Source organism: Callospermophilus lateralis, chromosome 10, assembly GCF_048772815.1.
Source record: "Callospermophilus lateralis isolate mCalLat2 chromosome 10, mCalLat2.hap1, whole genome shotgun sequence".
NCBI classification, from domain to species: Eukaryota; Metazoa; Chordata; class Mammalia; order Rodentia; family Sciuridae; genus Callospermophilus; species Callospermophilus lateralis.
The window spans coordinates 7,964,477-7,975,471 of NC_135314.1; the positions used below are offsets into that span (position 1 = coordinate 7,964,477).

Consider the following 10,995-nt stretch of genomic DNA (forward strand, 5'->3'; position numbering starts at 1 on the left):
GAAGGTAGTGTTTAAAGGAGGAAGGAAACCAAGGACCAGCCAGGTCGGCCATGGGATGCTCCTCCCCAGCTGCCTCAGTGCAAGAGGGTTGGCAGCATGGCGCCTCAGGAGATGTGGGGACTACCAGGCACGTGCCAGCCGCGTCCCTGTTACCCACCAGGTGCCTGTGCTCTCCATCCGAGGGGTCAGACAAAACACACCGGAACAGGAACAAGACTTTATTCTATGCTCAAGCCCCAAGTGTAAGGAAAGAACCAAATGAAGGAAATGAGGAGGGGAGAGGAAGCTCAGCAGCAGCCCAGGTTTACTCTGGCCAAAGCTGCAGAGGTGGACCGGGCGGAGACTGGACCGGCTCCCACTCCCAGTCTGGGGTAGTTGTAGGGGCAAGGGGAAGAGGGAATTCTTGCAGTTAGGCCATTGCTAGGGGGTTGTCAGGTCAGGGAAGGGGCCTTATGGTCATCACCTCCATTCTTTGGGGTGGTCACTGTTCTAGGTGGAACCAGTGGGGTTATTTCAAGTTGGCAGGATGATGGGGTGTTGTCAGGGGTTTGAGGCCGGCTGAGTCAGAGCGACCTTGGGGTGATCTTGTCTAAGATGGAGGATGTTTCAAAATGGCACTGCCTGTGTCCAGTTCTTCCAACACCAAGGACACCCAGGCTGACTTACAAAGAGACAAGGGATGCAGCTTTTATGAGCTTCACAGGACGGGCAGGGACCACCCGTGTCATCAGGGGTGGGTTTTGTGTTGCGCCTGTGCTCTTCATTGTGTCCCTGTACCTGTGACGCATCTACCGTCCTCGTCTCCAGCCCTGGGGGTGACTTTGCTGCGCTGATGGAGTAAAGGTAACCCAGGTTACCTCAGGGAGGACTCTGCACGTGGTTGGCCCCTCTTCACCTGGCATCTGCCCCTTCTCCTCTGGGACAGTCCCTGGTATCTGTCCTGTCTCAGTGGGTTTGATCCTCGCATCTGGCTCCGGCCTCTCCGAATCTCCGCTGACCCCAGAGTCTCCCAAGGCTGCCCGACTGCCGGTTCTGTCTCCAAGGGCCTTACGTTAGCTCCACAGCCTTGAAGGCTGGTCTGCTGGGCAGCCCCCCTTGTTCTGGAAAGTCTGACTGAGGAGGGCTCAGCGTCTCACTCCCAGGGCCTCCAGCCGATGAGCTGGCGGTTGGTGGTGTAGCTGCGCTCCGGGTGTGGGGTAGACCGCCAGCAGCAGCTCTGACCAGGATGGCCCCTTGGGCATTGCTTGGGCCCTACTTCCTCCACAGTAGTGACCACAGGACAGCCGGGACTGGAATGGTGTCCCCAGCCCCTGGACAGGGTGTGTCTATTTGCTAAGTGGAGGGATGACAGAACTTCATGCAGGACCTAAGAAAGGCCAGCTGGGGACAAAGTGGGGAACCCTCCTCACGCCTCCTTCCCTCCCTGCACCCTCCCTCCCTCCCCACTTCCTCCCTCTCCCCCTCCCTCCCTCCCCACTTCCTCCCTCTCCCCCTCCCTCCCTCCCCACTTCCTCCCTCTCCCCCTCCCTCCCTCCCCACTTCCTCCCTCTCCCCCTCCCTCCCTCCCCACTTCCTCCCTCTCCTCCTCCCTCCCTCCCCACTTCCTCCCTCTCCTCCTCCCTCCCTCCCCACTTCCTCCCTCTCCTCCTCCCTCCCTCCCCACTTCCTCCCTCTCCTCCTCCCTCCCTCCCCACTTCCTCCCTCTCCTCCTCCCTCCCTCCCCACTTCCTCCCTCTCCTCCTCCCTCCCTCCCCACTTCCTCCCTCTCCTCCTCCCTCCCTCCCCACTTCCTCCCTCTCCTCCTCCCTCCCTCCCTCCTTCCTCCCAGTCTCTCCAGGTGTCCCTGACACTCCAGGCACTACCCAGCTGCAGGGCTCTTGTCACCACAGGGTGTCCTGGATCTTGAAACTTTGAGGTCTATGTTTTAATGTTAGCCTCTGGAGCGTTCCACATTCCCTCTCTGAAGGCCAGCTAGAAGCCTTGGTTTTGTGACAACTTCCCTCTGAAGGTCTTCACTGGGGCGGCAGGCTGGGGTGACCTGGAGGCCTGTGCCGGAGGAAGGGAACACTGGCCTGTCCCTGGCTGCGGCACCTGATGAGCTGGTGACCTTGGTGGCCCAGCCCCTTGGCAGCAGTCCACCGTCCCCACATCACATTGGTCCTGGAATCCCGAAGGCAGCACCTGACCATCCTGGAGGGCTGAGCCTCTCCCTGTCTGAGTGGACAGGAAAGTCATCCCCTGCAGAAAACCCTGCATCCTGTGGCAGCCCAAGACTGTTTTCTAATCATAACCAGCATACAAGTCCAGGCTGGTGTGAATAACATCTGCTGGTTTAACAACTGCCACTACCGACCACAGAGGACAAAATGAGACTCAGGTGCAGCAGCAGTGCTTGAGGGTAGAGACATGGTAGAACTTCCCATACATGGTGCTCCCATGCAGGTCCAAAAGGAAATCAGAAAAGGGGGCTCTGGAGTGCCCTTCCCTGAGGTCCCCTGAGGGGGCTGCCCAGACCTGCTGTCATCCTCCCCAGCTCTGGCTTTCCAGGGAATTGTCAGAAACTATTTTTCAGAATGTTAATTGCTACACCAACTGCCTATGGAAAACCCAGTCTCAGTGACAGAAATAAATGCATTGAGATAATATTTAACCTGTTTCCTTTCTCTCCCTCCTCCCGCCTCCCTCGGCTTTATTAGGATGCCTGCAGGTGCCTGAGGAGCAGCGTGATCCCAGGGCACCAGGGTGCTGCCTGGCAGGGCTAGGCAGGCACCGCAGCCATGGCCAGCACAGCCGTGCAGCTCCTGGGCTTCCTGCTGAGCTTCCTGGGCATGGTGGGCACGCTCATCACCACCATCCTGCCGCACTGGCGGAGGACGGCGCACGTGGGCACCAACATCCTGACGGCCGTGTCCTACCTGAAGGGGCTCTGGATGGAGTGCGTGTGGCACAGCACGGGCATCTACCAGTGCCAGATCTACCGGTCGCTGCTGGCACTGCCTCGTGACCTGCAGGCGGCCCGGGCGCTCATGGTCATCTCCTGCCTGCTGTCCGGCATGGCCTGCGCTTGTGCTGTGGTGGGCATGAAGTGCACCCGCTGCGCCAAGGGCACGCCCGCCAAGACCACCTTCGCGGTGCTCGGAGGGTCGCTCTTCCTCCTGGCCGGCCTCCTCTGCATGGTGGCCGTCTCCTGGACCACCAACGACGTGGTGCAAAACTTCTACAACCCGCTGCTGCCCAGCGGCATGAAGTTCGAGATCGGGCAGGCCCTGTACCTGGGCTTCATCTCCTCGTCCCTGTCACTCATCGGAGGCACACTGCTCTGCCTGTCCTGCCAGGAGGAGGCACCCTACAGGCCCTACCAGGCCCAGCCCAGGGCCACCACTGCTGCACCCGCACCCGCCTACCGGCCACCAGACGCCTACAAAGACAACCGGGCCCCCTCAGTGACCTCCGCATCCCACAGCGGGTACAGGCTGAACGACTACGTGTGAGTCCCCCAGGGCCGTCCATCCCTGAGGGCCACCGTCAGGGCTGCTGGGCCTGAGTGACAGCTGATGGATGCAGGGTCCAGCCCAAAGTTCACTTCTGGGTTATTCTGTATCTAAGGGATGTGCTTGGAACACAGGGAAGGGGGAGAAATAAGAGGAGAAAACTCGGTATACCAAAGACTTTTTTAAACCCTTGCTGCTTTTTGTATTTATCATACATATTTATGTGGTGATTTAATAAGAGCTAAATAAAGAGAGGCTCGGAGTTTGGCCTGGTGCTTGCTTGGGACAAGGTTGTTTATGAAATGGACAGCAGCAGCTTTTGTTTCCAGATGTGGCTCTGTCTCTAAGGTGCTAGGGGTCGCAGCCGGAGCCTGGGGGCCTTGGGGTTTCAAGGGCTGCCGGCTGGGCCAACGACCAGCTCTGCTGGCCGGACACCCAGCAGGGGCCACCACCGTGCATGATGGGAAAATCAGAGGGCAGTGGCTCAAACTCAGCCACAAGATGCTTGAGCGACACCCACAAACCCAGTCACCATATCTATCCCCACTTAAACTCCGAGGCAGGGCAGGAGGGCAGGGGCGCCCTCAGAGGAAAGAGTTGCCATAATCACAAAGTAGGGACGACACGGTCTTCTACCATGAGCAGGAGGAGCCACGGTAAGAACGTGGAATGAGGAGGGAAAACAAAGCGAAGCTCACCTGGCTCCACTCTCTGGGTGTCGGCAAGAAGCTTAGGAGCTCTGCCACCCCCAGGGCCCCGGAAGACTCCTCTGGCTTCTTCTCTGGGGACCGGTCCCAGCTGCAAGAGAGCAGGTTGACTGCTCCTTCTACCACAGAGACCTACTGGGACAGTCGGGGGCCTGACTGTTCCGAGAGCATTGATGTCCTTTCCGGCTGTGACCTAAGTCACATGGCCAGAGCGCTGTGCATGGTCACACACCTCCCCCATCAGCACTGGGAGCTTGGGCCACCTGGCTTTAGCGAGTGGGACCTACCTGGACTGGAGGAAAGCCGTTTCAGACCCCGAGGTCCGGGTGTGAAACAGGAAGGGGTGACACCAGAAGTGACAGAGAGGCTTCTGTTCTACCGCCTGTCAGCTAAATCGGAAGCTGACCCACATGAGACCTTGGTTCCTTCCCCAGGTGACAGGGTGTGAGAATGCAGTCCTCCGCCTCCTTCTCGCTCTCCCATCTTCCCTCACTCCCAGGACAAGCGCCTGGGTCCTCTGAGCCTGTGATTTGCCACCTTATAGCCCCATCCATCCAGGAGATGCCTGCTTCTGCCAAATCTTCAGGGCTGGGGGCGTGACCCAGACGGTCCTGACAAGGACGCTGTCTGCCTGTGGGGGCAGGACACACAACTCCAAACCTTACAATGAAAAGGAAACACGAATCAACTCAGCTGTTTTCCAGGAAAACATCATTACAGGTATGAATTACCCCGCAATCCTCAGGGATTAAGAAATGCTATTTCTTTGTTTCTCTAAATCAATTCAAAGTTGGCTGTGATCCAGAGAGGCCTGAAGTCAGCCATGTTTTCCGGCTCCCTCCTCCTGCATCAGGTCTCAGGGGCCCAGTGCTACCAGAGGCCCTAGTCTTGGGAGGGGGGAACCCCTCTTCCACCTCAGGGATGTCAGCCCAGGGCCTCCCGACAGTCTCACATTCACCTACGACTAGGCCTTAGACTCTTCTGCCACGTGGAACTTGGAGGAAAATAACTTTTCCCATTCGTCCCTGGGAAGCCACTCTTGAGACAGGGCTGCCACCGTAATGGCTTTGGCCTTAGCCCTGGGTTTCGCCTTTTGAAATCAAAGGCCTCTGAAATCTCCCACAGGATCCTACTTTCATGTCATCCTAAATGGAGACATTTTGAAAACTATAACATACTCAAAAATCATACGACAGCCCACCCCATGAGGTATAGACAGAAGAGAGCCAGGATCTGGACCCTGAAACCAGGTGCCACTCACGGCTTCAGGTCAGGTGCCACTGTCTACAAGACTGGAGTCAGGGGGGAGCCGGGAGAGCCCCCGGGGGGCCCTTAAGCCCAGTGAGGCCAAAATGGCTCACTCCTGCAGGAAGCAGACTCCAGGCAACCGAGAGCCGGTGACGCTCTGTGACCAGAGTCACTGTGGGACGAGGAGGAAGAAAGCAGAGAAACCAGGGGCAAGACGGGGCTGAGAACGTTAAAGAGACTTAATTAAGACTGAAAAGTTTTTAGAAAGCTGCTCCACATCTCCTTTAGCAGCCCCACCCCTTTCTTGCCCAAGAAGAGACACAGTGGTATGTGTGAGAGAGACAGACAGACACAGAGACAGAGAGGCGAAGGGAAGTAGTCTCGGGCCCTGTATATTTTAAGCCATTTTCTTAATCAAAAAGCACAAAGTCAACTACTGGGCAACCATCCAAAGGAAAGCAGAGAAACCTGGTTCAAGTAAATTATTTTAAAATACTACCAACTGGCTTCCGCAGGTGTGTGGAGGGGAAGGCATTAGTAAACAGCCCATTTCCTGCCTGCAAAAGGCCAGGAGAGGTCACCCCATAAATCAGGGAGGGCCCAGCCTCTGGGAGGCCAGTGACCAGCCTCTTCCTCGCTCTGCTCTCACCTCCCACTCGGTGGCCTCACCCCAGGCGCCCAGCATGATCTGAGGGGCTTTCTCTTCAAAAGCTCAGCCCCTCCCCTGCTGCTGCTGGTAAATGATTGACAGGCAGAGCCCTCCCTGCTGCCAGGCTGCCCACCAGCCCCCCCCTGGAGCATCAGCTCCCTCCAGCTCTGGGGGGGTCTGGGATGTTTTCAGTCATCCCAGGCATTTTTCCAAAATAAAGAATTTCCCTAGGTTTCCCAACCAAAACAATAAGCAGCAAGAAGGTCGGGGGTAACAGCCAGGAAAACACGGGAGAGTTTGGGTCTAGTGGCTTCGACAGGTGTCTGTGGGAGCCATGCCTGCCTTGGGGAGGAGCCCCCCACTGCCCTGCCCATCATGAGTTGGAGGCAGCGAGGGTCCAGGACACTGGAGAGGGTGGGAGAATGGGGAGGCCGGGTGCTGGAGGGAGCTCCACTTCCTGGCCCTCTCCTATACGTACCTGCCCATCATGCATCAAATCTGATTAAAGCCAGAATAAGACACCACTCCACACCAGGAGGATCTTTAAAGACTGACCATGTCAAATGCCGACATGGAGGTGGGCCAACTACAACCTGCTTGGGGGCGGCGGGGGGTGTGGTGGGTTGCAACTTAGTGTAATTCCTTTAGTGATTGGAAGGGAGCAGAGTGTGGCAAGGGTCCCCCTCTCGACCTGGGAAGCAGTTACACAGGTGTGTTCATTCTGTGGTCATCTATCCAGGTGGACACTTAAAACTAGGACTCTCCATTTTCCCCAATAGACTGTGAACTTGGCCGTCCTGGTCACTTTTTTATTCCCGTGACATTGCACATGGTAGTTGCTCACCAGGGATTGATGGCTGGACGTGTGGCCCTGTGCTTTACAGAAGCAGACATGCCACTCCTCTGACAGGTTTTACCTATGACTTAGTTCAACTTGAAAATCCACTGGCACAGAACTTCCCAGGACCATACTGTACGTCAAACGAGGCCTCCTGTCACCATAGGCCCTTCCACTGCTGGACAAGGGGAAGGTCTTGATGGAAGCCAAAATGGAGGAATATGTGGAAGGCCCATCCCTTTTCCTAAGTGGAAGCTGCACCTCGTTTCACCAGAAGGTCAGCAGTAGACAGCGGAGACGGACATTCCCCCACCAGCCCAGAACATGGTCAGGGTTATGGTCAAATCAGGGTCCTGGGGAGAAGCTCTGGAGTGTGATCCTAGGTGCTCCAAAACATCCAAGCCATCTGGTCTTCAGTGCATAAAATTCTTTTAATGAATGCAAAGCCCTTCCATTCCTATTTAAAGAAAATAGGCTTTCTCCATCTTCTCTCTAAATCCTCCTTCTGTGTCACTACCATCTTTACTTCCTGATGGCTACCTCCTAGGTCAAAGGCTACTATGCCCTAGGGTTCCCAAGTCCTCCCCATCTCCCCAGGCTGCTCCTTCGCCATTCTTCTCTGTCTTGTGTTGTTCAGTTCTTTGGTGTCCATCTGCTTTTCTATTTTTCTATCAACTACAGAGAGAAATGTCTGACTACAAATTGAGGAACTATTTCTCTTGCAGTTCTGTAAGGTTTTTTTAAACATTTTTATTTGTAGATGGACACGATATCTTTATTTTGTTTATTTAGTTTAGTTTTTTTTTTTTTTTTTTTTAACGTGGTGCTGGGGATCCAAACCAGTGCCTCACGCATGCTAGGCAAGCGCTCTATCACTGAGCTGCAACCCAAGCCCCAGTTCTGTAAGTTTTACTTCATGTATTTTGAAGTTCTGTTGGTAGGTGCTACATGCTACATTGTTCAGGGTTCTTCTGAGACAGAAAAAAAAAAAAAAAAAAAATATATATATATATATATATATATATGAATGAAGATATAAGGGATGCCTTAGGGGAATTGCCTCACATAATCATGGAGGCTGAGGAGTCCCATGGATTCCAGTCTTGGAAATCAGGGATTCTCCTTTCTCCAGTTTTGAAGATTAAACACCCAAGAAACCCTGAGGCAAGCACAGAAAGCAAGTTGTGAGGGAGAGAAGGAGGTGGCTGTGTCTTGCCTTTTTAAAGATCCAGGTTTCCTCTCCCTCCCCACTTGCCAAAGGGCAGGAAAAGAGCAGCCAGGTGGGTAATCATTAGCAACTCCATGTTGGAGGATCATTCTGGAGGTGTTAGCAACCCATTTCCTTTTCTTTGATAATTACCAATCAGTCCTCATCTCTCCCAGGGATCATTCACTGTCTGCACTGACCACCTGTCCTCTGCCCCTGTCTCACCATGACAGGCTGTCTGCAAGCAAGAGACCCTGATATGACAGTAGCATGGCTCCATGCAAGTTCAAAGATCCAGAAATGAGGCTTGGAGCCCAGATGCCGCAGAATCTGAGTTCTGATGTCCAGGGGCAGGAAAATAATTATGTATCCCAGCTGTTCTGTCCTGATCTCCAGCTGATTGAGTAATACCTGTCCAAGCTGATGGCAGGTCTTCCCATTTAGTTCACTCAGGCTCACATGCCAATCTTCTCAGAAAACCCCTCACAGACACACCTAAAAATAATGTCTTATCAGTTCTCTAGGCTAATCCAATCAAGTTATCAGTTAAAATTAGCCGCCACAATGCATAAATTAGAAGTATTATATTCTGGGCTGGGGTTAGGGCTCAGTGGTACAGCACTTGCCCAGGACACGTGGGGCACTGGGTTCAATCCTCAGTACCACATAAAAATAAATAAAACAAATGTATTGTGTCCATCTACAACTTAAAATAATTTTTTTTAAAAAAGAAATGTTCTTTTGATTTAAACCTAACCATATCAATAATCACATTAAATGTTAAAGCTCTAAATACACCAATTAAAAGGCAGAGATTGTCAAATGAATGAAAAACAAAAAACAAGACCCAACTCTATCCTACACAATAGAAATCTACTGAAAAATAAAGACATAATCAGTTAAAAGTAAAGGATAGAAAAATACACAGTATTAACTCTGATTTTTAAATGATGGAAGGATGTATTGAAAGAAGGTTATTCTAAAGGAGTCCTAACAATTCTGAACAGTTTACCCTTTCACTTCCTTCTCATAAGACAGCCAAAGCAATCTTTAAATTCAGAGTTTTCCTTTCAATACACTAAGTTCATATGTTTGAATGCCTATTCCAACAACAAAGGAGATGGGAGAACAATTATCAAGTTTTTGTCTGTCTGCTTTTAAACTTTTCATTTTGTACTGGGAATTGAACCTGGGGTGCTTTACTAAGATACTTTCTTTTTTATTGTTCATTTGAGACAGGGTCTCACTAAGTTGCTGAGGTCAACCTCAAATTTGTGATTCTCCTGCCACAGTCTCCTGAGTGCTGGGATTATAAACATCTGCCACTGCACCTGGTTTATTTTTTAATTCTTGAAAAGAAAGCTCATGAAATTCTTTTTTTCAATACTAGAGATCGAACCCACAGCCTCATGCATGCTAGGCAAGCACCCTACCACTGACTACACCCTAGCCCTTTTTATTTTTATTTTGAGACAGGGTCTTGCTATGTTGCTCAGGCTGGTCTTGAACTTGCCATCTTCCTGCCTCAGGCTCCAGAATAGCTGTAATTACGTCTGTGCATCACCATGCCTAGTAAAACATAATTTTTAAATCAGGGTTGTGGGCTGGGTGTCGTGGCACATACCTGTGTTCCTGTGACTCAGGAGATTGAGCCAAGAACATAATAAGTTTGAGGCTAGCCTCAGCAACTTAGCCAGATCCTGTCTCAAAATAAAAAAACAAAAGGGGTTGGGGATACAGCTCAGTTGGGAGAGTGCTTGCCTCACGTGCACAAGGCCCTGGGTTCAATCCCCAGCACCACCTAAAAAAAATTAAAAGGACTAGAGTTCCCTTGGGTTCAATCTCCAGTACTGCAAATAGAAAGAAGAGAGAGAAAAAGAGACCACCATTATCTTTTTTTAAAACTGGGGTGGGGGGAAGCACAGCAGGGAGTGTGAGCATGGAGTACTAGGACCCTGGCACATTCTAAGAGAGGGATCACGAAAATAGGTGGAGGGAGGGAGTGGAACTGAGAACCCAGTGCCAGGAGTCCTCTTTTCATGGCCCCCACCCACCCACGGAAGATCCTTCTAGAGCAATAAAGCAAACACCTGGAACACAGGCCCTGGCACCTCACCACAAACCTGGTGCTTGGCATTGGAGGGGGGTATCCCCTGGAGGAGCCCCGCTGACATCCACAAAGCCCTGGCCCCACTTCACCCCTTCACCCCTCAGGAAATCATCAGCCACAAAAAACCAACAAAGAGAAGAAGAAAACTGACACCAGAGGAAACCGCAGGGAAGAGAAGTCAGATGTCCATTCACAGATCCCAGAGACAGTCACTGCTATTTCATCCATAGAATAGGATGCTAGGGGCTGGGGCTGGGGCTCAGGGGTACAGCGCTTGCTTAGCATCTGTGGGGCAGAGGGTTTGATCCTCGGCACCACATAAAACTAAATAAAGGTACTGTGTCTATCTACAACCAAAAAAGCTAAAAAAAAAAAAAAAGAATAGGATGCTATAAAAAAAGATTAGAAAGCTCTTAAATATAAGATTTTAAATAAAATATTCTAAAGTTTTAAATAAAACATATTTTTTTTAAAATAAAGAGGATTGGAATATAGAGAAAATGTTTCAGAGCGTAACAGAGATTGAATACAAATAAAAGGGGGCCATGGACGAAAAGACAAAGACCCAGAGCTCCACAGGAGGAGGCCAAACCTCTGATAGATAAGAGATCCTTGGAGGAGGAAACAGAAACACATGAGCAGAAAGCATCTCTAAAAACTATGAAATGAAACTTCCCGGGACTGAAAGGAGACGTGAATTTACAGATTTAAAGGGCCTAACAATGGTCAGATAGAATCAGGAACT

General features: G+C 51.8%; 1 protein-coding gene across 1 annotated transcript; it reads left to right on the forward strand.

Annotated features, from left to right (window-relative positions):
- The first annotated feature begins 2,777 nt into the window (after window positions 1-2,777).
- Window positions 2,778-3,491, forward strand: Cldn14 (claudin 14). The gene has a single exon (XM_076868632.2). The coding sequence runs from the start codon at window positions 2,778-2,780 to the stop codon at window positions 3,489-3,491; it is 714 nt and encodes a 237-aa protein (XP_076724747.1).
- Window positions 3,492-10,995: the final 7,504 nt, after the last annotated feature.